The sequence below is a fragment of the Vigna umbellata genome, chromosome 8, assembly GCF_029865625.1.
Source record: "Vigna umbellata cultivar VRB3 chromosome 8, Vumbellata_1.0, whole genome shotgun sequence".
In the NCBI taxonomy this organism is placed as follows: Eukaryota; Viridiplantae; Streptophyta; class Magnoliopsida; order Fabales; family Fabaceae; genus Vigna; species Vigna umbellata.
In genome coordinates this window covers 39,665,936-39,693,208 of record NC_142172.1, presented here as the reverse complement: position 1 = coordinate 39,693,208, position 27,273 = coordinate 39,665,936, and the positions used below count along the sequence as shown (strand labels likewise).

At 32.4% G+C, this 27,273-nt stretch overlaps 2 protein-coding genes and 1 non-coding gene across 3 annotated transcripts; all 3 read right to left on the bottom strand.

Annotated features, from left to right (window-relative positions):
* Positions 1 to 4,862: 4,862 nt before the first annotated feature.
* Positions 4,863 to 10,212, bottom strand: LOC124845761 (patatin-like protein 6). The gene is made up of 4 exons (XM_047322919.2): positions 9,603 to 10,212; positions 8,189 to 9,496; positions 7,059 to 7,369; positions 4,863 to 5,371 (listed from the first exon to the last, which is right to left on the bottom strand). Exons 2-3 carry the CDS (start codon positions 9,293 to 9,295, stop codon positions 7,100 to 7,102), a joined length of 1,377 nt encoding a protein of 458 aa, XP_047178875.1. The 5' UTR covers positions 9,296 to 9,496; positions 9,603 to 10,212; the 3' UTR covers positions 4,863 to 5,371; positions 7,059 to 7,099.
* Positions 10,213 to 22,359: 12,147 nt separating this feature from the next.
* LOC124845762 (caffeoylshikimate esterase-like) lies at positions 22,360 to 23,598 on the bottom strand. The gene has a single exon (XM_047322920.2). The coding sequence runs from the start codon at positions 23,546 to 23,548 to the stop codon at positions 22,505 to 22,507; it is 1,044 nt and encodes a 347-aa protein (XP_047178876.1). The 5' UTR covers positions 23,549 to 23,598; the 3' UTR covers positions 22,360 to 22,504.
* Positions 23,599 to 24,091: 493 nt separating this feature from the next.
* Positions 24,092 to 24,400, bottom strand: LOC148194664 (signal recognition particle RNA). Its single transcript, XR_015781820.1, has one exon.
* Between the last annotated feature and the right edge of the window lie 2,873 nt (positions 24,401 to 27,273).

Sequence of the window (27,273 nt, the reverse complement as noted above, 5' to 3'; positions counted from 1 at the left end):
AGTAGAAATTTAAGTAAAGTTATTTTTTTATTCAATTTGATAAATCTAAATAAAGAAACATAGATTTATAAAATCAAATTTTAAACAGTAAGCTAATTGTCAATGTATGTTTTACTGATATTTCTATTTTTATAATTTCATTCATAGAAAAATATCTAATAAAAATAGCTCACAATATTTTATATATATATATATATATATATATATATATATATATATATATATATATATATATATATATATATATATATATATATATAATATTTGCGAGTAGATTACTATTTTGTCATTTTTAATTAAAATAAAAAACATTTGTGAGTATATATAAAATCTGACGAGAACGTAATTAAGGATATTTCAGGGAAAAAAGTGATTCCTAGTCATAATCTAATAACATATTTTATGTATAATATGTGATGCGTGTTTTTTCATACTTTTTAAAAATCTAACACTGTACACAAACATGTACTAATGTCAGGATTATATTGTGTGTTTGGTAACAAATTAGGACAACCAGGTGTTAGGCACATTTTAATTAGTATGAACAAACACATGTACATAACTAATCATATAGTTTAAATTCTGCACTTCTTCACCAACAAATCAACAACTGCCTAATGCAAGTCCTTCAACATTATAGTATTGTTTAGTTAATTTGGTCCTTGCCTGTTAATCAAAATGAAGAGACTCTAATAGTTATTATTGGTAAATTAATTAATTAATTAATTAATTAAGCAGCTTAGCAATGGAGGTACCCATCATTCTCATTCCAATTCATAGAGGCATGTGTTAGGAAAAAGATGCAATTCATGATGAAGTTGAAGTCTCTGATAATAAACCCAAATAAGAAGTTCTTGTGAACACGGCACTTAAACAGGGACTTAATCTCTCACATTATAATATAAATTCTTATTATTTTTTTGTCATCACTTTCAGTTAGCAGTCCTTCTAATCCAATAGCAACAGCTACGGCCACATACGATTGATTATGATTACCTTTTTCATTGTGTTTCAGTTCACACATGATGACTCAAGAGAAAAAAAAAGAAGAAGCGAGACCAAGCAATTAGTGACGTAAACTGTATATTATTTTTATGATTAGTGGAATTTGTCATTATCATTGTGATCATTTTCAGTGTTATTATAATGTAATTATTTTATAGAGTTTAGTAGAAAGTCGTGTTTTTGGGCCCTAGAAGCATGCTAATCCCATTAATAATGAAAACGGGTGGGAACAAAAAAGGGAAAATGGCCAAATGGAAGAGGATAAACCAATAATTTTGAATACTATAAGAAAGATTCCATTATGAAGTTTGGTCATCCATAACATAAAGACCAGAATAGTATTAAATTTATACGATACCATATGCCAAATTAGCCAAATTAAAGATAAGTAGCCCTGTGGTTGAAGGCAGTACCAAACAAAAAAAACATCAATATTAATATGAAGATTATATATTAGTAGGTTATGAAGACAAATGGCATGTACACGGAAAAGATGAATAGCCACGATGAACATGACAAAAAGCAACGTACCCACTATTATTTTTCTTCAAACAACGACTCTGCACCAGCTACAACAATCACTTTAAAACTCACTTATTTTATCAAAGGATTGCACTTTCTTTTAGCTATTTCCAAACAGGGAATTAAGTAAGAACTTCCACCGATGGATATACTTTATTTTTCTAATAAGATGGTGACATTATTTTAATGAGGCCGAGCCTCTTTCTTTAAAGCTAGAAAGCTTAATTCTTTATATGTTTGTGTGTGTAAGCTGGTTTGGCCAAATGCAGGGTATCTTTCAGATTGAACAGTGGAAAAGATGGAGAAAGAATCGTACTAACTATGAGACGCTAAATGTGATCAAAGGAAGACAAAAATGTCAAAAAAAGCAAGAATTGACAAAAATCCATGAATTTTATCTTTATGTCTGTTTGATTAGAAGATGGGAATTTAATTAGGTGGGAAACTGATAAGGGAAAAGTATCTTTCTGAAAGATAGGACGGAAAGGATGAAACAGTAGTGGTGTAGGATTTTGATGCATCATCACTTAAAAATTGCAAAAAAAAAAAAACAAAACAACCGTTGAATAGTTGGTGTAAAACACTGTCAACGTTAACTTTTTCACTGGAATAGTAGAACATATTTCTTGTCTCCTCATGCATGTGAAACAATGGTAGGGTCGTGTTTTGGTCTTTTAGACCACCTTATTACATGGATTCATATTCCTCCAAATTCGATCTTAGAGAGTTAAATCATTCATGATAACGACACATGCATTGGGTAAATAACAAATGGGTGTGTCTTGTTATTGTCTTTTTCTTTGTAAGAACTTAGAATTTGTGGTTTAAATTAATTAACTATACAAATGGCATTTATGGATCATTATCAAATCCTGTTCTCAGAATGAACTCTCTCAGATGGTTACTAAATTCAAACACTCTCAAAGCATAAAGGAAAATCTGTATCCAAAAGCAAATTTGTAAACAAATCAAAAAGGCCCAACAACAAGTCCCTAAAAGTTAAAAAAGGTAGGGTAGGTTACCCTCAATTACGGAGAATCAAAAGTAATGCCCACCATATCTTATGTTTTCACTTCTTTTTTCTTATCTGTTAGGCTTTCTATACTATTGCTCAATTTGTATATTAAAATATTTTACATTTTAGAGTTTAAATATAATATTCTTTATCTAATTTACATATTTCTGTTGAACTTTGAGCATTATATTTTTTAATTTATTTTAAAAAATTTACCTGAATTATACAAGTGAAAATCCAAGGAAGCGCACAAGAAATTTAGAGGATTTGATACAAAGATAGAATAGTCATTCAAAAAGTTTTGTGCCGACTGCCATGTTATGACTACTGAATTTTGTCAATATATGACTAAAAAGAATAATGAAAAAGATGTGCTCTTTTATAATAATTAATAAAAACAATTGTGTGTTCTTTTCAGGAAAGGCAGAGAAATATGTATACTTTCAATGAAATGGGCGAAATAACAATTTAATTGTAATGGATATGTACTTTTAGTGCATAGTTTTATTTTAGTGTAATGGATATCTACACCTTCAATTAAGTAAAAATAGTAACTTATATAGTTTTATTTTATAAACAGATAAATTTAATTTAATTTATTTTCTTTATATAATAATTCATTGATTTCAAGATAAAGTTGGTCAAATAAAACATTATTAATTATTTATTTTTTTATTTAATTTATAAACGTTAAATACATATTTAGTTGTATGGATAATAATATATTATGTTTCTAGTGGACTGGGACAATGATTATTCATGTGCGATACTCCTGTCTTAGACGAATGTTAAATATATATTTAGTTGCTCAAGTTAAAAATTTTTTTTGGAGGTATAAAATAATTCGATTATGAAAAAATGTTTTTACCTCAAAATTAAACTTCTATTTATAGAGTTTATGGGAATATGACAAATTAATTTACCTCTTAATGATCATTAATGTTAGTCTTAATCAGTCATCAATAGCAGTTACCATATTGATTGTGCTTTAACTTTGTTCAATTGTTATTGTGACCAAGTTGAAGTCTCTTTTCTATACCTTGTCGTTCGGTCCATTTTGTTCAGCACGCAGTCATACCCGATCGGTCAAATCTAACCCTGTAGTAACATATTATATGATCAATATTATATCCTGCTACAATAAACTATTTATTGTAGTTACAATAAGGAAAATTAGTTAAATGACATTAGCACAAAATAATCTGATTTTTTTTTCTTTCACCTCCATTACAGTAACTGTATATTGTTGTATTTTGCATCATACTAATCATATCTCGTAGTTAATGTCATTGTTTCTATTATTATATTTCATTTATCAACATTGCCATCTTATTTTTTGTTATTCCATTTTTATTGTTGTCATCATGATTTACGTATTTTGTTACCAATATTACCGTTGATATCATTATTTTATTATTTTTTTATTATTATTACCACAACCTATTAAAATATGATTTGTTATCATAATACAGGTAAACAATAAATAGTTAATGTTTATATTATTGTTACTTTATGTTAGTTTTATAACACGTGTATTATGACGATGATGTTGGATAAGTTTGTTGGTCTGCTTAGAAGCGGATAAAACCGTACCCCATGACTTCACAGCATGCGCACGGATTAGACCGCCCTCAATTTTTCATTAGTTGTTATTCGCTCCGGTTAGGTTACGTTCCACAACACACACAATGCAAACAGCTCCGAGAATAACGGCTACTTCTCCTATAACTACCACTTCACACAGACACCAACGTAGCCATTCACTTTTCCAAACTTCAAACTAAAACTCATTCATAATTTATATTCTTACGAGATAAAATCTAGTAATTTACACAATCATGCTTTTAGATTGTTAAAAAAGAAAACCTTACAATGAATTATGAGGCCATGATTTAAATTAAAAAATAAATAAAACTCTGCAAATTTTATGATGACCTAATTATACTTTTAGTTAATAAGTTTATTTATTTTGGTCTATGTTTTAGTGACGGGTTATATTAATCATATTTAATTTAGCAACGATATCAATAACTGATTCGATGTAGACAAATCAATATTGATAAATCTATAATAACAATAAAGTGTAATTTGTGAATGGAAATGAAATCCTTGGTGTCACGTTAGATTAGTAATCATGTATTGATAACATCCAAAACTGTTATCATCAATCAGAAGATGACATAATTTTAATTTCATAATCATCATTAAATCCGATAGTACCAAGCTATGAACATGATTGCCACAACTTGCGAGGCAGGTGATCAGTAAAAAAGAATACAGAATGAAAATAACAAGCTGGAGAACAAAAATTAATCTGCGGTGAGACAAGAATGGCCACATATTTGAAATTTAAAATAAGAATGTAGCCCACCACCTTCATAGTTTCTTTGAAGCAGTGATGAAACTTTTTTAAATATAAGAGATTTACAAAACATAATTGAACAAAAAAGGAAACTAGAATGGAAGAATGTGAGGGAATTTACCACCCGGAATTTTGATTTTAAAAATAAAAAATTCACACTCGATTCATGTTTGACCCTAAAAAGCTTAAACTCAGACACTTGGCTTTTTCTTTCTTGGTTTCTTACCCTAATAGAAAGGTAGAGTGGACACCACAATGTCTGCCTTCCAGAGAGCAAAGTATCCCACAAAGATTTTCCACCCTTTTTACACCACTTGTCCTTTTCACTCGACTCCCTAACCTTCTTTGTCTAATCCTCAAAAGTAAAGCTGCTATACTACTACTACTATCTGCTCTTTTCTTTTCTTTTTTTTTTTCTTTTTTAATTTTTTTCCCTTCCTCCCGCTTCCTCCTGTATCGGTTTTTCCCTGCAACAAATCAAACCCCACGTCAAAATCTTTTACATACAATTCGCATCAGATACAACAAGGATTTTGCAATTGACATGATGAAATTCTTTACACTTTCAACAATTAGACAGTGAAAAGAATCATATTGCTTCTAACTTCAATTTCGTAGAATCTCATTGGCCATTGGGGTTGGCAAACATAATCATTCCAGAGTTTGAAAGGAAAATGTCTGGAGTTTTAAGCATCTATTGAACATTCTCCCTTTACAGGGGACATGTGACCAGTGACCGAATAGCGAATACCTTTTGTTCAGTTATTTTCTTTTTTAAAAAGAAGATCTGTTCAAGTGCTCATGCCTGGTAATGTTGTCTCCATTTCATTGCTCCCCTAATAGTCAGTCATACTTCCCCGAATCTTACAAACCAACCAATTTCTCTTTGACTGCCCAAATGTTCTTTATTTGGTCAAAATTATGTAAAAAGTTAATTTCCCATACGAACCCCAGAAACATACTCCATTAAAGTAAGAAAACCGGTTTCTGCGAAATCTCACAGTAACTTCAAAAGACGAATTAGGCCGGGTCATTTATTCCATGGCATAGAAAACTACCATCTTTGGTTGGAAAAGATATAGAAGATATGCAATCAAATAGACGGATAGAAGGAGGGAGGAAACAAGAAACGACAAACCTCAGGAAAAAGAGGAACCTACTTCATTAGGGTATGACCTACAACTAGTGAAAATCAGAATTTCAATAAAATTACCTGAATGCCCTCTACACGGAGTTAGCTAGTTAAGGATCTCCATACTTAATTTGATTTACCCTGAAGCAGAAAGTTAATAGTCAACCACCCCACCCAAACCGCCCTTGGCATGATGACATGAGAAGCACCTTTTCAGGACTACGGAAATACTTTTAAGGCTGTCCCGCCATGATCTCATTCTTTATGATCAAAATACCCTATTAACATCTTCCAACTTCCCATCCTGCTTTTCCCCTTTTGAAATAAATTGACCACAATGCCCTTTCCCAATACTAACAACGAGTGTCGGTGGCCCGACATCACCTATGTTCTTTCATCTTCCTTCTATACGACATATTGCCTGTTCTGAGATTTGATAATATATACTGAGCTAATAAGGACACAGCTTAGACAAGTTCACGTCCACGCATACACAGAAGCTGACAAATTCAGCACCTGTTCTTGATAACAATTCAATGTTAGTCAATGAAATTTAATTGGAGTAGTTAGGATGAACCTGTATCATATTTCACTACAAGACATCCACAGGTAGGTGATCCTCCCCCACCAATTAATTTTACAAATATTATGTTCAGCAAGAGAACAGCAAAAAAGAAAATATTAAAAAAAATAGGAAGGGGTTCATTCGGAGAACAAGCTTTCAAGTTAGCTAACAAAATGACTGAACAGGAAAAAGAATTTAACAATGTTATTCTGTCATACCATGGACATAATAAATGCTGGTGTGATTTTGATTAAATGGACAATGTAATGTCGGGCATGTTTTATTTAGTAAAAGTGAAAACAAAAACACCTGAATAGTGTTTAATCGGCATCATTATTTTAATCAGGATGCCTTCCCTTTGGTAATTTATTCAGCGGGTCCCCTAAAACTCTTTCTTTCAAAGGATGTCTATAAATCATCGAGGTAAACACAAAACAAAACAGGAAAGAGTGGTTACCTTTTTCTTTAGGTAGATTCTTTTGTAGTGTTGGGCATGGCCTAAGTCGCTTTTGGGGTAGCTTGCTTGAAAGCAACAGTGGGAGCTATTCTGCAGCTCCTCCTCTGATGCTCCTGAACAAGTTCTCCGGCAAACCAGTCAAGTTTCTCGAAGTTACTCTGTTCCCCAATTCTCTTTCCTCCAAACAGCACCGACTCTACATTCTCCTGCTTCAACATCTCCTCTGCTATTCCAACCATCATCTTTACGTTGCCGGGACTTGAATCTGTATCCACATTGGGTCCACAACGCCCCATGCTCGACCCATTTGCCTGTCACATAACAATTCATCAGAACATCCATCGTGTAAAACTGAAATATACCCTGCTAAATATTACATTCGTCTCTACATCATGGACGGTGTCAGTAAGATTTCAATGCCAGCCACCATCACACACTCAAATGAAAAGGACAAAATTAACGACCATAAAGGAAATTAAATAAAAACTTTTGGTGATCACAATCCCAACCAATATGGAATGGGCTTTTATTAATAGTTGTGACTAAACTTAAAAAGGTTTTCCACTTCGCACGACACGGCTCTATTTAAGGAAGAGTCTGAATTGAGCATTCTTTCAATGAATCCAAGTGACAAAATGCAATGTGTATGTGTATGTGTATCCATTTCATGAGCAAATCCAAGTTGCTCGAGAATGGGAAGGTTTCCTTAACATGGAAACAGAGTTAAAAATGAACAAAAAGCACAACATTAATTAATACCCATCCATCAATAGATATCCCATAACAAGTCCAAATCCAGCTATGCTGTCCCATACATACTCATCAACTTGCTACATCCAGACAACACACAACAGATCCCCTACGGAAACCCCACACCCCCTACCCTCCGGCTGGTGTGAAATTGACTCCATTTAATACACCATTGACGTTGATGGAGTTCACAAACTCAACCAGTTACCGGAAAAGAGAAAAATAAATTGACACCCATTAACAGTTTCCATTTCCATTTATTCAAATTATTCAAAGCCTAATTGTGACATTTAGACAATTCACAATTTGACTAAGCACAAAATTCAGTAACTGGCCCCACCAAAAAATATTCAAAATTCAAAATTAAAAATTAAAAATACCTGAATGCGGACATAATTGGTGCTGCGGCTATGACCAAAGGCCATGGCGACGGCCTGGTCGACCAGGTCCGATGACCCGTCGCCAGAAATGCGGGCCATGGGCCGGGCCCAATCCTTGGCCTTCCAGCGTTTGACGCGGTCAAAGTCGTAACTCACCTCCAAGAGTTGACCCGTTCCGAGGGACAGAACCAGAAGGTCCTCCACGCCGCGCACGAAAGGAAACTCTTGTTTGTTGTGCAGCACGTGCGTGATTGCCGCGCCCGTTGGGTTACTCATCGCCAACCCTCCGTCCACCGCCACGCACTTTGTCTGACCGTCCACGGAACGCATCTGAACCGGTTCAAACAAACCGGGTTCGGCCGAGGTCGCTCGACACACCTCCCACAACCGAAAATCGAAGCTATCCGTTTCCAACGCGTCCGCACGTGAGAACAAAAACGGCGCCGTACTCGATAAGTCGTAGCACGGAATCAATACCGGTTTTATCGTGTCCTTCAGCGTCAAACTCCCACCCTTCTCTGCCGTGAACGCTTCTTTCACAGCCTTCTCCAAACCGGCCGTCGCCGTCGCCACTGAACTTGACCCGCCGGAAAGCAACCTCTTCAGGAACCCACCCCCGCTACCCGCGCGATAGAACTTGCTTCCTTTCTCCGCGAGAAACCGCCATGTGTCTTCGGCGGCGAAAATCGGCCGCCGGTGGTCCTTCGTTGCGAAGAGCATCGCCGTGAAGATGCCACCTACTCCGGCGCCAGCTGCAACGTCGAAGTAGTCCGCGATGGTGGCGTTCTGGTCGCCTGATTTTTTCTTCAGCGCTGATTCCAGGTAGGCCAGGGCTTTTCCGGCGAGAATCCCGCGCATGCCGCCTCCGTCGATGGCGAGAATGCATATCTTCCCGCGCTGGTTCTTGACGGAAGAGACGCCGTCCACAGCGGTGACGTTCGGGGGGGTCTCGGATTCCGGCTTGGGAGGTATTTGTTTGGGAAACCAGAGCTTCGGATCGTCGTAGCCGAAGAGGAACTTGCTTTCGAGAATGGAGAAGATTTCGTAGCTAAGTTTATCCGTCTCAATGCTCGGTTCTTGCATTTCCAACTCATTCGCACAGTCCATTTTTCTCTTTGTCTTCCTTCAAATTTTTACAGGAATGTTTTTTTTTTCTCGAAATCTTATACGAAACAAAAGAAACACTTTTTATTTTGTTTTCCGTCTCAAAACAGAACAAGGAGATTCGCCAGCATGGTGTTTAAAACATATTTCGCGTCTATTGCATGCAATTAAACCTGCGTGTCGAAAAAAATTCACCTGCGAAACCTGTAAAAGAAATAAAGAGGAAAATGAATTTTATTCTAGAAGGGGGGGTTTTGGCGTTGAAGATTCGAAGGCGTGCAACGAATTAGAACATTCCAAAAACACATACCTCATTTGACAAGAATGCTGAACCAACCAAGATGACAATTCGAAAACAACATTTTTGATTTCGCAATCGCTCTGCTGGTGTTCCTTCTCCAATCGCCCCAAACGCAAATTATATTATTTGTCTGAGCACTAAAAACTGCAACACTCGCTATCAGTGAGAAACTGAAACTGAAACTCCGAGTGAGAGTAATGATTCCGTGGTACAAAAAGTATGGGTTTTTTGGCTAAAGCGTAAAGGGGCTCCTTCTTTCCCAGTGTATGAGCAGCAGGTGCAGTTGGGTCTGCGTTTCTCTGGGTTTCTTTTGCCCAAAGTAGCTAAGCTAGCTCCTCTATGTAAACACCAAGTGGAACCAACAAACCAACCAACCAACAAGCACCGAACAAAAACCAGAAAATGCCAAATCACCACAGCTGCACCACCATATCTATATCTATATCTGTATACTCCCACACATATATATACCCATTCATTCTTTCACTTTTTTTATCCTTTTACCATCACAACTATTCACTGTTCTTTAGGCTTCTACAGTTTAGCCTTTCTGGTCATGGAAAAAACAAATACAAATAATAAGAAACGAGAAAGAGAAAGAGAAAGGAAGAGAGAGAGAGAGGTGTAACGTTTGTGTTTGTGGCCTCCTCAACTCAACTATAGAGAAGTAGAGAAGTGGGACAGGTGATGGGTCCCAGAACAGGAATTGTGTTGGAGCAATTCAGCGTCATCACCAATGAGCCACCGACACTTGTACACCGTCAATCGTGGTGCTGGCCATCCATGGCTCAGATTGCACCAACACTATTGCTCCGTGATCAACGTTGCAATTCCCCAATTTCTACCGTATACACTTCACATTCATTCTTGGCAACACCTTTCTTATTAATTATAAACTTAATGATGCATTATCAACACCAAATGTCCTCGCTAATTTTGCATTAAATGATAAATCAAATAACACATTGCCTCTCTTAAACAGTTGTGCATTTGTTGGGGGAAGAAGGAATAGGGTAGTTTGGCAATAGATTTCGCTTTGCCCTTCCGAAGGGTTGTGGGGACCACTTCGCTTTGTTTTGCGCATACATGAGAGAGGAGAGGAAAGACAGCAGGGACAGGGAGACAGTTTCTGGTCATCAGGTGCAACCAAAAAAATAATTAAAAACATTTCATTCTCTCAATCACAATAATCTTATTGAAATTGCAAATAAAGAATGAAATTCATTCAACATTTTTTTAATCTAACGGTTGCAAGTAAATTATCTTCAAATATCGTACCTTGTATTTCTTTTATGAAACAATTAAAAAATTCTAGTTTAATTCACGGCATCTCCTTATCTTGTTAATCTTATTGTCTTAATCAATCTTAATATCCATAACTTTCATGAGAATGAAACTTCAGAGAAAGTTCCACTAATTTTAGGAATACTCGGTACAATAACACTCAGGATTTATTTTGAAAGCATGCAAAAGATAAGATGAACTTGGCATTATTATAAAATATCAATTAAAGTGCAACTCTAATTACAACCCTACTGCTACAATTAACAACGTAAAAACACCCCACAGAATGGAACAATTATAAGCCATGAGTGCATCTTCGTGAAAAGCATCTGACTCTTTCGACCTTTGTTCTCAGATTTAATTTTAAATATAATCATCAAAATTCAGGAAAATAACCTTCGAAGTGTAAATTTTAACTCATCTTGACTTTCTTTTAATATATCACCTTTGTTAAAATAAACTAACAATGATCTTAAAATTGAGTCCGTATTAATTGAATCTTAAAGTTTAATTTGAGAACGAGATTATATATAATCTATATACACCGTTATAATCATGTCAATAGTAAATATCACATCTTCAAAAAACTTTATTAATGAAAATTAATTCCGACGTTACATTGTTGTTTTCTTTCAACATATATAGTTTTCTCTGGTTTTGCCTTAGGAGTTTTTTTGAATAACCAATTTATTCTAGGTTTGTGATTGATTGCAATAGAAAACAATAGAATAAAAGCTGTTATTTTCAGAAGTTTCAGCTCATGGCCTGAGACGTTAACCCATGTTATTTTACTTGAAATTACTTTTCTTAAACTTTTTTAAAGTCATTTTTATAACTTAACTCTTAAGTAATTAATTCTTTTAATTAATTATAGTTTTTTAATTAATGTCTTCTCGTCAGCCCTCATTTAACTCCTCTCTCTATTTTGCTTTTTTATTTTTTTGTTTAAAGGTGACTAACGTGTGGATCACCACTACAAGTAATTGATAAGAAATAGGGATATATATTGGCACATAATAGATGACATAGTGCATGATCACAAACAAAAGCAACAGTATAAAATTGGCGTGCTATGCGTACCTGGAATGGTTATGACAAATTCAAATGATAATCAATTAAGTTGTCGTGAAATGAAATATATAACTTGGTACTTGAGCAAAATGTCCTATGTAACTATGTTGTTCTCACCATTCACCTTATATGATAAAATATCTGCAAAGGATTTTCGCTTATGTACGTACTGTATAAGATAAAAAAAAATGTACTGCATATGGGTATGTTCTTTGAATTCAACTCGTACTTGGTAAGAGTATCATGAAAAGTAGGGTGACATTTGAGCTACATTGAATTGTAGTATCAATTGTTACGGAAATATTCAATTTTTAAATTAAACAAAGATGAAATTAATATATATATATATATATATATATATATATATATATATATATATATATATATATATATATATGTATGTATGTATGATACACATTCATGCTTTAAATTTTTTATTTTAAGTTAGAGTATGTGCATTATTTAACATGTTTAGGTATATCTCTATTTTATGATTGAATACATATCAACGTGTTAGATTAAGATGTATCCACTCAATACATATTCAATTGGAATGTATCTATATCATCAAGATTAATTAGCTATGATAATTCGATATATTTAAGATAGTGAAAAAAGGATTACTCGAAAGTTAACAAGTGATTAGGCCACATGGTCCAAGTTCATCAAGTAATGACTTATGAACATTAATATAAATAACATGTTTTACGAGATATAAAAATTACGTTGATTAATTAATACATTTATTGTTTGTTAACGCACTAGGTTGATTTGAACGTCGAAGTATCTTATGCATACACTTACCTAAATGAGTATCTTGGAGATTAAATATTTAAAGTGTTTAGAGTGTCTTTAGAATCTTTACACAATACACATTCAACTTTGTAAGAACATTATATTTTTAATTCTTGAACTTCAACGTGAAATAATTGAAATTTGTCTATGTATGAAACTTTAATACATTTTTGTCCTTGGGCTTTAAAATTGGATCTATATGATAATTTAAACTCAAATGCCTCAAGTTTTTTTAATATGTTAAAAGTGTTTCATGCTAACATTTGAATTATTTGACATTTTATCGCTTTAATATTTTCGAGAAAACGCTTTTATCGCCTAAAAAAAACTTAATTAATATAATTGTATTAAAAAGACTATATTCATTGTTTTTAAAGTTTAGAGACCAAGATATATCAAAGATTCAAAAATATACGAATTTCAATTTCACATGAATTAAAAATATATTTAACCTTTGTTTTTACCATTCATTTGATATTTATTGGCATTATAATCCTTCTTTACTTTATTTTTAATTTTAATTTTTTATAAAAAATCTTCTTTAATTAGTATTTAAGTAATGTAAATATATCCATTATTTAAGAGGAACTACAATGAAATACAAATTTTATTAATCTAACAAATAATAATAGGCGTTAAAAGAAGTATAATTAAATCTAAATTTTTCCTTTGTGATTCATAATAAAATGCATTTATTAATTTATTTGCCACATTACTTTCTTAGTTTTGGCTAGGATTAGAAAATATGACCAAAATGAAGATGGATATCAAATATATCTTCAATGAATATTCTAGATAATGAATAGAATATGTAACTTAACTATTTGTTACGAGCATGTAAAATTCAACCTATTTATAAGTATTTGGGTTAACCCAACTCAACCTATTTTTAGTATATTAAAATTTGATTTAAACCGATGAGATAGACCCTTTTGACCCACCAAATAGTATTTGGAAAGTTGAATCACCGTATTAATCAATGACCGAATCATTCATTCCTCAAACCCGATTTTCGTAACGTGGATTTGAATAAAGATTTTCCAACCCTAACCAATTTCTCTAATGAACTTAAATGTGAGAATAGTGAAGACATTCTTCTACTCAATTATTTATTATTATTATTATTATCAATGAAAAACACCTTTAAGAAAACAAAAATATTTTCATGATACCAATAATTGAAAGTGTGTGAATTTCGCAAAACGAAGGAAAATTTTGGCAAGACGTTATTTTTATGCTATTCTTTCTCCTTGTTTTAATTATATATTGGTATAATAGTTTTTAAATATTAGTTTAGTTTTGTATTATGTGTGATGACTTAGTATGAATGATATAGTTGGGTAATTGTGATTGAAAGTCCATTACTGGTAAGTTTGGTGATTAACCACAGAGATTAAATAGCCAAACACAAAGACTTTGAGAAAGGAAAAGGAGCTTCTTAAAGAGGGAAACATAACATCAAGATGGGATTAGTGGAGTCATAAGTCAATTGTGATTAAAAGGGCGAAGCAAGTTGGGTTTGAATAGATTGAAAGACATTTGAATGACCACTCACACTCTCACCTATAATAAACCACTCCTTTAACTTTTACAATGCCAATGTAGCTATTCTCCTAAATCAATCATAATACACTTCTTTTTTTTCTCTTTCTTCTTCTCATCTCCCAATTTTTTGCATGCGTGTCTGCCATGCCAGGGCATCTCTTCAACAATCAACCATTCACTTCCTTTTCTCTCCATCTCAAAAATCCTCGTTTTTTTACAATATAATTTGTTTATATAGATTATCATATCACTAAAAATTAACGATTTCATAATATACATATGATATAAAATGTATTTTATAAGTTATTTATAAACTTTAATTAAATTTAAAATTATATTTTTAACTTAATATAGAATCACAAGTTCGAAATTGTTCCAACAACAAAACATTTCTTGTTGTGTCTATTATATTAATGGTTATCCAAAAATTTATTATTTATTAAATTTATTGTTATCTATTATGTGAAAAAACATTGTTTTGGGTGTTGAGTTTAGAATTACAATTAACACCTCTTCACACTTTTTTATTAATTTTTAAAAATCGTTTCAAGTTTATATTATCAAATTATCTTCCATCCTTTATTTTCAAACTTATAATAGAGTAGGTGGGTGTCTATCAAAGGCACTTTCAAGTTCAAGTCAGTTTTGATTGGTTAACACACAGTAAAGTCTTTAATTTGTAATAAATGTCATTATTTATCTCTTTATCTGTATTTATAGGTTTCGAAGTAGACTTTTAATTAGAGATGACTTAATCACGGTCCAAAAGTTTGTAAATGTGTTTTCTCTGTAAAAATAGAGAGTTGCTTCCTTCATCACCCTAATTGCTCTCTACACCTTCTCACTATTTTTTTTATTCCAAAAATATCTTACACCTCTCCATTATCTTTAACATAGCTATCACTCAAAATTGATATATGAACAAGGCCATCTGTGAAAGCACCAAAATCAACAAAGGCACCAAATGGCTGGACAAATTTTACTTTCCCAATAAAACTTGCCCTAGGAATCAAATCCTCATTCTTTACCGAAGGCATCTCACTTTGATGTGCTGACATTTTGGCCTCTGCAGCACGAGACAGTGCTTCCAAGGTTGGTGGCATAAACTATGATGTTTCATCAGGACGTAGAGACGAGCGTGTCTATATTGGTGACGAAGTGCCACAAAATCTTCCTGACCAGGTTTTAGTGTTGATCAACTCATCAATAACTTTGGACAAAAGGGTTTGTCTGTAGATGAAATGGTCACACTTTCAGGAGCACATTCAATCGGTGTGGCTAATTGTGTTGCCTTCTCGAATCGCTTATACACTTTCGGTGGCACAGTGGCACAAGATCCTTCACTCGACCCTTTATATGCTGAAACGTTGAAAAACTAGTGTCCTCCACCACTCATTGTGACAGGCACCACAGTTTCTCTGGAACCTTCCATTCCTCGTTTGGACAACAAATACTATGAAGGTTTGATCAACTATCATGGGTTGCTAACATCATATGTTCAGCACTCATGATTCTTAAACGGATGTCAACATCCATGGACGAATATCGACATCCGTCGTTTTTCCTTCAATGGATGTTGATATTCGTGCATGGATGTTTACATTCGTTTAAGAATTCAACGCATATTTACATTCGTTTAAATATTACTAAAGGGCAAAAAATGAATGGAGAGGTGCTAGGAGCAGTATGTGGTGGTGAAGGAAGTAACTCTTGTAAAAATATATTGAATTTATACTACCGTTTTCTAATAGTAGTCACACCTATCGGCTTGCCAAACAAGACGTATAGTTTACATAAGCATTAAGTTATGAACAATCTCGAACAATAAAAAATATACTAGATATTTATATGGTACAAATATGTAATAAATCTCATAATAATTAAAAATAATTTTTTTTATAATATATAAATAGATGTAAATCTTGTTTTTCAAATCAATTTATAAAAGTTATTAGACTTAAAATTTATTTTTTAATATTCTATAAACTATTTTTCTCTAATATCAAGTGTTATTTTAATATTAAGTATAAATTCATATAAAAAGATGTTTACTATGCATATAAATGCGCAACATCGATCAACTATGAATACATACATTATCTTTACTTAAAATTGAAATCTTTCCTTCATTTTATTTTGTTATTGACAAAGTTTAAAACTATGATTTCACTTTTAGTGGTACATAAAAAGTTATACTTTACTTGGATGAACAGATTATACTGTAAAATTAGCATCTGGATAAGGAAAAATATATTTATGATTAGAAAGAAGATTAGGTGTGATCTCCGGAACCTTGGTGGTCCTTTCCACATTAATCTCCTAAATTCTTACCCATTTTTATTATTTTTTTCTCTATAAATGGCCTGAGACATCCTCACTCAGACACTGACTTGTTTTACTTCCTTTCTTTGCAAATTAACATGCATCCAATGCTACCCTTTTTTCCAATCACTTTCCATTTTCATCCTTTACGTAATTTTTCCATTGCAAATATATAACACCAACATTCAAGCCTTGCGTGCCTCCCCTTACCTTTTTTAAATATTTTTGATTCTCACGTGGCTACGTGTCTCTAATGTCTGCCTGGTTTTAAAATGTTTGGTCAAATTTTGAACTTTCACAAAATGCTGGCTCAAAGAATCAAAGTCAAACTAAATAAATTGATTACTATTCTTAGGCATTCATAAACTGACCCAATAAGAGGACAACGATCTACTTACTCGCCCTAATCGAGGACATCCAGGTACAAACTGTTGGTTACAACACTATATTTGTTTCGTGTACGTAGGTTCTTTCGAATAGCAAAAGGAAAAACAAAAAATGTTTGCGTGGTCTTCTACAATAGAACCATGACAAATGTGATCTTGCCACCTCGCTCGAAAGGGACTTCGTGGGCTCTAAACTTTTACAGGCCTTTTAGGATCTGCAGATCCATGGAGGTTGCTCCACGAATTAATGTACGGACGAAAGATTATTCAATGCATGATGTTACTTTATTGACCCCTTAAAAATTATTTCAATTAAACCAATTTGCATTTTGCTTCTACCAAACAAATTCTGTTGTTTTCAATTACTTCGCCTAAAAATACCGACACATGTTTGCGCACACGTTATCGACGTGGTTTCTTTCTCCTATATTCTGTAATGTTAGTCGGTATGATTTCAACATCTTCGAGTGAATTAATGTGGTTTTATCGTATCTGTACCATGTTTCCGGACACAGTAAACACATGCAGTTAAGGCATCGTCCGAAAAATTAAATTAAATCAACCGATCAATAAACGTGTTCACCGAAAAATTCAACAAAATAACCGTACTACGGTTTTACTGAAAATGATTGTTGGTGCAAAATTACGGTACTTAGTTATAATAATATTGGATTGTTGTAATTTAATAAATCTTGATATGTCGGAGAGGATTCTGTAAAAGTTTCTAATATTAGTTTTAGCGTACTCAAAGTCTTTCGTTTTCTTTTGTAGATCTCTGTTCAAGAGGACTTCTGAGTCTATGAAGATATTATGAGACTATTGAGTATCCAAATATCACGTTTAATACAGTAACAGAAGAATAGTAAAATCAATGATTGATATTTTAGGATAATTATAGTTATATTATTCGCCTTTTACTATTGAGTATCCAAATATCACATTTACTATTATAGTGGTTTACATATATTCTTTTGCGTGTATATTATAAATATTTTAACTAGATTCATTGCATCTAGCAAAAATCAAACTATTTTGTATTTTTCATGTCAACTGTTCATTGTGAATTGTGGCACCACTCTTCCTTATTTTATTTAATAATTTAAAATTTATACGCATTTCAATGTTTTCCTCTTGGCCTTATTTATTCCGATTCAGTCTGTTTTCCTTACAACAATCATCTTGTCTCCAAGGATGCAACAGTGACTGGTGTAAAGAGTTTATTTGTATGGAAATAGAAAATGAAAATGCTAATAATTTTTATCTCAAAGCTGTGAATGAATTTTAGAAATGAGAAATAATCTTCATATTTTATTGCTTTGTTTTTGAAAACTAAAAACTAAAACTTCAAAAAAACTTTCTTTCCCTCTATATGTTTGTTTGCTTCATTCTTTCTAACTGCCCAAACTTCATTCAAACAGTTCACCAAACTTAACAAAAGGCCCAACTCGTTTAAGAAAATCAGCAACACAAATTCTTTTCTAATCACAGCCGTTTCTTCCTGCACCTCTCTTTTTTCTTCTAGCACTCCAAAAAAATTTATATATTCTAAATTACCTTTTTTAAAATTATAATAGAAAAGGTAAAATTTATTCTTTTATCTCTTCCTTCTTCATCTCACAATCCCTCACCTATGTTGAAACCTTTGGAACGTTTGCCCCCATCCCTTTGGCAGCTATCGGCCAATTGAATAGTGACATAAGGTTGCCGATAGCTGGGCCTTGTTGAGTTTATAAGGAGACTTTTGCTCCATGCACCTGTGCAGTTACTATCTGCAAGCTATACTATACATTTGTTAAAAAAAGAAAAATGCAAGGCCCAAAGATTGAGTCTTCTATGCTGGGTCTTGAGTCCTATTTGGAAACAGCTGTCAACTACTAGTTTTAATCTTTGTAAAGTTTTCATCTCCAATGAATGAAGATATCATTTTTTTTTTGTTCTATTTCTACCCAACTCCATACCATAAAAAGAGGGAAAATAACAAAATTTTATTCTACCTCTCAAATTATTCTCATTATATACACCAATTAATGATTATTTATGTATTATTTTGTGGTTAAAAGATGGAAATCATTTTTAAAAAAATAAATTAGGTCCTTTATTTTTATTATTATAACACGATTATAAAATGTAAATAATCACCTCTAGAATAACATAATGAGAGAATCCCAAATCATATCTCCAACCCATTAACCTATTTTTTTTCACAAATATTTTTTTCTTAACATAAATTTTGTGAAGGTTTACCATCAGTGTAATCTACACTAAGAGCTTTACCAAAACCCCATATTCAATTTCTCTTAACGGTAAGTTCAAAGTTTGCTCATTCTCTATATATAATACGGTAAGTTCAAAGTTTGGTCATTCTCTTAACGGTAAGTTCAATGACTCGAGAAAGGTTGTCTTACGATGTGAAATTAGCACTGTTATTTGTAATTTGAAATATTTTAAAACTCTTATGTGAAAACATATTATCTACAATTGTACTCTATGGATACTCTTCATTGAATCGGACAACAAATAATTAACAATTCAGTAACCAATCGGTAAAGATAGTCGTTGATGTAGTTAAAGGATAATCAATAATAATAACAACTATTTGTAGATCCGTCAATTTGACCCCCTTACATAATTTGGCCCTAACCCATGTGGGTTGGGGCCAGAAAAATCCATAAATCCAAAAAGTTTTTCACAGAAAAAGTCTACAGGACCAAAAAGCTCAGTGGGTTAGGACTAACCCATGGACTTTTTTTAGAAAAAATGTTCATTTTGAATAAAAGGAATATAATTAACATTTAATTTGTTACAAAAATAGTTATTATAAAAAATAAATTAAAATTTTTATAGAAGCAAAAACAAAGTGACAATATTTATTAAGTTTGATTCTCTCCTAAAGGATTATTTTATAAATTTGAAATTCAAATATTTAATTTAGCTTGTTTTATAGGTTATAAATTAGAAATTAACTTTCTGTCTAAAATTATTCTAATTGAAACTTAAGAGGAGATTTTCTATAGTTGAGACTCTTAATTTAAAAAAAAAAAATAGGCTTCTTTATTTTCTTAGAAAACTATTGGAAAAGAAATTATATATAAATGATTTTCTTTTTCATTTTACACTCAAAAAATCATGCTCATAACATAAATAATAAGTAAAAAGAAAAAACTCATAAACTTTGTGCAGCTGCAGTTGTATTGGCCCATAAGATTCAATCTTGTCTTACTATTCACCCAAAATGTTTACATTTTAAATGTCATAAACATAAACATACATTTATGTTATGTATTCCAATTGAAAGTTAAAAATAAATTATTTAATGTGTGTTAGTTAAAGACTAGAAACACTATAACATTTGTCATTCTTTAGTATTTTAGGTCTATTTAAAATTTTCATTTTCTTTTTATAAATTTTAAGAAATTAACTTTCTTTTTATAATCTATCTTATGGTGATTTTGAGAGAAGATTATCATAGAGAAAAAAACAAAATAAAACATAAGTTTAATTTACACATAAAATATTAATACTATTTTTGATCCAAAAATTTTAGATAATAAAATTTTGAATTATTTTTAATTTTAAATAATTAAAAACAGATTGAGTGATATTTTAGAAGTCGAGGAAACAAAACAATGATTTTTTAAAGAATTGTAAAAACAGTGCAAATATTAAATCAATTTAACATGTTATTATCCCTCTTTATTTTTCATTGGGTTATTTTGATATTACTAATTATATATAATTTTCTAATAATTGGTGTCTGCAATATAAGCCATAATTGTATTAAAATTGACAACAAAATAAAGCATTTTTATAATATGTTAGTAAAATAAATGTGTAATACTATTTAGTTGTATAAAATTAAGTGTGTGGTTTGAAATTGTTTTTAATTATTTAAAAAGTGGTTATTTTGAATATTAAATATTCTATTATTCTATAATTAATTAGTTGTATTTAATAATTTGAAATAAGAAATCATTTATATGAGTATAAAATTTAATATTTTTAATAGTTACAGTGAGAATTTTGGAGTTTTGTTTTCAAAAGTTTTTTTATTAGGTTAAACCCACCTTAAGAGTGATCCTAACTCACTTGAAAGGGAGCTTTGGGAGTTGGAGCTTTTTGTTGGCCCCTATTTGAGGGCTTCCTAAGAGGAGGTTTTTTCAATAGTGGGTTAGGACTAGTCCTGGGATCATGGTCAAATTGACAGCTCTAACCACTAGTGATGCGTCAGATATAAGGATAAACTCGTTTTAATATATATAAATATATGTTTGACAGGAAGGTCAGATAACGAATTTTGAGTACTTATTTTTATTAAACATTACGTAAGGTCACTTACTTGAGCATCAAAATGTTTTTGACAGGTACTCTCACACGACCTGGACAAAAAGGAGAGGGAGCAAACAACGCAATGGAGGGACCATCAAGAAGCTCATCCGATCTATAGGACAACTTGAAACCTCTTGAATAAGTTTATCCGAAACAACCATATTGTATGGATGCTAAATATAATGTGATTTACATATTTCGTTTCTTTAGAAATACATACAATCCAATAACAAATACTTTTGAAGAGTTTAAGAACAAAGTTTGAGTTTTAAAAAATTACTATGATAGTAGGTATAATAAAATAATTAAAAGCTTAATAGAATAATAAAATTGTTCAAACTTAAAAAGACGAGACGAGTCCTGGTACATATATTAACAAAGAAATTTAAATGAATTTATTTAAGTTTATCAAAAGTAAAGCATCTTAACAATTTTATAAGTCCATAGTCGATCACATTAAAGAAGAAAGAAATTCTATTTCGTTCAAGTTGTTGTCATCAACACGATAGTTTCTTGTTTTAGAATTTAGCGTTAAGAATTTGCAGGGGGAAAAGCTCTCTTTAACCACTTAAACAGTGTACTGTTTAATGTTTGTTAAAAATGTGACTGATAATATTTTAATGGCAAGTAAAATAATTTTATTTTGTTTAGAGAAATAAAAGAATGAAATTCGGTGAGTCATGTTTTCGTGTGGAGGTTGATAAATTTATACATTGTTACAATTTATTTTTTATATAACCTTTTCCAGAATATATTTTCTCGTCTACACAAACTTAAAGATTGTCATCATATTTAAATTTAATTTCTGAAATATATTGATCTATGTAAGTATACTTTTGTTATTTGTTTAAAACTAAAATGTAAATTAAATAAAGTTATTTGATTCATTATAAATTAAATTTGACAATTCATTCAATGATTTTTAAATAAGGCATCAAAATTCATATCGTGAAATTCTTACCTAAAACATTAAAAATGAGAAATAGTTTGAAATTAATTGGTAATGAAATCTGTCCTATTTTGTTAGAAAAACTCTATTTAAAAATTTAACTTAAACATAGTTAATGATTAACTGAGAGTCATACATATATGAACATTAAACACTAACTAACCTATAAAAAACATTATCATCTTATTATATTATATAATAATGTATGATATAATAAAACAAACTACTAGCACTTAAGCGGAACCGTGCACGGTGGCGCGTTGGGCGCGTGTTCGAAGCCACTCTAACATATCCCCAAAAACCAGCTCCACGTTCTCTTCAGGTTCCCCAATCATCTGGTGCCACATTTCCGGATATATCTTCAGCGTCTTATCCTTACTCGCAGCACGTGCGTACAACTCCTCCACGCACGCGGGGTCGCACACTACATCGTCGCCGCCATGCGCCACCAGTAACGGCACCTCCACCTCCTCGTACCTTCCCTGCAGCTCCCGGCAGATCCGCATGAGCTCTTGCGCCGTGGCAGCCCGCGGACGCGCCACCGTCCTCCGCGGACTAGCCAGCGCGAGCTTCCGCTTCCACTCCACCTTGAACGACACCTCGGGGATGGAGCCCCGGGTGGGGACCACGCGCCACGTTGGGATTACCGCGGCGGCCAGGGAGAGGAAGTGCTCGAGCGGCCACGGCGGCTTAAATTTGGCGCTGATCCCGCACATGGCGCCGTTGAGGATAACGCCGTTCCACGACATTTCGCGGCGGCGGAGCGTGATTAAAAGCGCGATTGCGCCGCCGAGGGATTCAGAGTAGAGGAACGAAGGGAGTGAGGGATCGAAGCGAGAACGGAAGTTCTCGAAGAAGGAGATGCAGTCGTCGACGACGGGGTTAATGTCGGGAATGTGAGCGATAAGGCCATCGGAGAAGCCGTGGCCCTGGTGGTCGATTGCGCAAGTTGCGAAGCCGGCCTTTGCGAAGTGGACGGCGGTGAGCTGGAGGAGCCAGCTGGACTCGCCGGTGAATCCGTGCACGACGGCGAGGGTTCCGACTATAGTAGTGGGAGGGAGAGGGGTCCACCACTGAGTGAAGAGCTTGAGACCCCTGGGATTGGTGATGAACTCGGAAGCGTGACTCACTGAGTGGCGCGCGTAGAATTCGTCTGGAGTTAGCTGCCCGAAGGGGCTTTCCTCGTTTGCCTCCGCAATTGGGTGCACCATTCTGGCTAAAATGCGCAGTGAGAGTGTAGAATTGAGCAGAGTTAGAGAGTGGTTTCTTTCACTCATACACCATCCAATGACAATGCAATACTTGTGCTATTCTTACCCCTATTTATCATATTTATTGTTACACATTCAAATAATTATTTATTTACTTTTTAATTCAATAAAAATTAACATATGTTACTTTTATTATACGTTTTTAACATGGAATTTTTTTTATTGTATAAAGGTTTCCGTATATAAATTTATCAGGTACATTTACTCGATTCCAAGTCATACATAGGAAGAAAATTTGTCGATATAAATATTTTTCAACTTCTGCTTGAATCATGTAATTGTTTACACAATATTATTTTCATTTTTAACAAAGTAGAGGTTGACTAAAATAAAATATCTTATTTGTATAGATTTTATTTTTAGGGTATATTTATGAGTAGTGGTGACTTTGGTGTGAAAGACAGCAGAAGTACAACCTATAGAGTGGAACATTAAAGTGATGTGAGAGGTGGGGGTTGAAGTTCAGCAGTTGTAGTTAATAAGGATGAGGAAAGTAGTTGGCAAATGTAAAAAAGGTGATCATCCACTTTCTGTGATAGAAAGAAAAAAAAAAGTGAAGGTCCAAGCTGAAGGCTAACTGGGCTAGAATAGAAGTGGGCTTATGTTGCAGCAGCCTGTTTTCCCTCCACTGTTGGGAACCCGAGATTATCGCTGTTCTGTAATCCAGCCTCACGCAGTACCCCCAAGTCTAGGAACCAGGAAACCTCGGCCTACGCCAAAGTCACATGGATCATTTCTCAACTTGGATTGGACAGGCCAGCAATTTTGCAAGCAAAGCCCAGCCCAACTCGGCCTCAGATATGTTCCTTCACTCTGATGTCCCCACTTGGGCCACAAGCTGACGCAACCCAGCTCGACGTTTTGTCTACCTGATCTAAACATTTATTAACATTATTATTTTTAACATCCTGCACGATACGGGACCTGTACTTGCAAACATAGATGTCAACCCTCTTTGTAAATTACCACTTACCTTCTGAAATTTGAATTTAAAGAAACAAAGTTATGCAGGATCAATGTTCATTAGTGTGCTGCTGATTGCAGGAACTCATTTTCCTATGTGCTAGAAAATTTATAGACAATACAAATAAGATGCGGAATACTCTTACTTTGTGGACTGCTTAGTTTCTTTCACGTTATTTAGGAAACATAACTAATAGGAAAAAGAAACAAAAATAAACGTGAAATATATTTCCTTCGTTTTAAAATTTTTCCATGACTCGTTTTCTTTCGAATCATGCAAATTTTGTATCTTCAAATCTTACTTAACCTTCCTCGTACTATTCACTCTTTTATCTGATCATTTGGATGCTACTTTACTTTTCAGTTCTATTCCTTAAATATTGAACATGATAATTCAAAATGGGAATTCCCTCCTTAAAAGATTCACATGCAACAAGTTCATCGCTAACAACACATTCTATCTCTTAAAGATTTTAAAGTAGCACATGCTATTGATAAATGTTTTGGTTAAATTGGGACGAGATGTCGCCTAAGTGTTGTTTCGGTGTATTAAACGTTCGTCTTGCTCTTCTCCACCGATTGGTGTATGGAGAGTGACCTGCAGAATAAGTCATAATTTGTCTCTGTAGGTCTTTAGTAATTCAATAGGGAGTAAAAGTAAATTTATCTCGAAATTAAACCCTTATTTATAGAGTTTAGAAGAATCTGGCCCATTAATTTACCTCTTAATGATCATTAATGTAAACTTTAATCACTCATCAGTAGTAGTCGTTGTAATATTAGCTGTGCATTAATTGTTCTAAACTACTGTCGAACCGAGCAGTAGTGAGACGCTATCTTATGCATTAACCACTCAGTCATGTCCATCCAGTTTGTCACCATATCTGATCAGTCAACTATAAGCCCGTAGTAACAATACATATACTTGATTCTCATTGTAACAAAACTTCCTAAATTGTCTTCTATATTATAATATTTTAAAAAAATATAAGTTAGAATAAATTTTAAGAATTAACTCCTTCGATAAATGCATATACAAATTAAAAAAAATATCTGTATTTCATCTATTGATATGCCTTTTATATATTTTTACTCTCTCCTTATATTGTATATGTTTCCACATGTAAAAATGTTTTTTTTTTAGAATTTAGTACATTATTTTTGAGATTTCACATTATTATAAAATTTTCTCCTTCAAAAACTAACACTTTAAAAGACAACAGGGAGATGTAATTAGAAATGAATATCAAACAATTAGTGAAAATTTGTGATATTAGAAAATGATATAATGTAAGTAGTAGTAGAATCCACTTAATTCAAATGTAGTAACAATTTTATAAATACTAAAATATATTTTAAATCGATTATAAAAATACCGATTTAATATGTATATATTAATATATATATATATATATATATATATATATATATATATATATATATATATATATATATTAAATTATTTTTTCTTTTCTTCTAGCCCACTCCAAATCCCCATCGTTATCGCACTTGGGTTGTATTATCTCTTTTATTCTATTTCAATTTTTTACGTTCATTAGTTTCTATACTGTCTTTATTACTTTTACATTACACCTTTTTAAATCGTTACTAATTTAAAATTAATGTCTCTACTTCAAATGCGTTTTCCTTTTTCATGGAAAAGATGTAGTAATGAGAATGATTGGTTAAAGTGGAAGCAAACAATTCGAATAAATTTCAATTGAAAATAGCAGATATTATGTTAAGAAAATATTAAAACCTAAACTTTTATTGTTTGGTTGAAAAAATAACTTTCATATTTAAATATCGTTACACAGAATAAACATTTGAAATAAGAAAAAAAACTACGCATTCAGATTATAAAATAATTTTACACTATCACCTAATTACAAATATTCAATTGTGATAAATTTATTACCTTTATAATAATTATTTTAAGATCATTTTAATGATAAATTATGATTAAACGGTAATATTAAGTTATTAAAGTATATGCTTATAATCAGGCGTCAATTAATATTGTAGAAATTTATAAGCGGAGTGATTTAGTTAACTTTAAGTGGACAGAAATTGTATACACCATATTATTCTTTTTTCATCAAGCAAATTAATAAGATATGATTTTATTTTATTTAAAAAGTGTTATTATATTAAGTTTTTTTTTAATAATATGTTTTTATCGGTTGATTCAATTCTACAATAAAATAATATTTTAAGTCGAACTCCATATTTTAGAGTTTAGATCTCACGTCTTAATTTACTCAAATGTTAACAAATTTTTATTGTGTATTATTAGTGTTATGTTACCATTTATGAATACTTTCAAAATATATTCTTTGGTAGCATATGGAGTAGCTGTTAAATGCTTCTTTCAAAATATCCTTTATCTGCACTTGTGTCTTGCAAACAACAATCACTAATTATTGGTCACACTCGTTGAAAATGATGGCTACGAAAAGCAAAAGAAATAAAAAATAAAAAAGGATATGCAATAACTTCAAGCAAAAGAAATATCTTCAAGTAATAAACACATCCACCCTTATATACACAACCAACAATTTAATATTTATTTGGTTTAATATTAATTTTGAAATTAATTGTCTCACGATTTTTAAAGAGTTACCATTCCTGTTAAAATCATAATTTTAGTCTCTTATATCCAATTAACAAGAATAGTATTACAAAAGTGATGACATGAAAAATTTACTGAATGTCGAAAAGAATAATTGATTATGTTTTTCAAATTTGATTTAATTAAAAACTTTTAA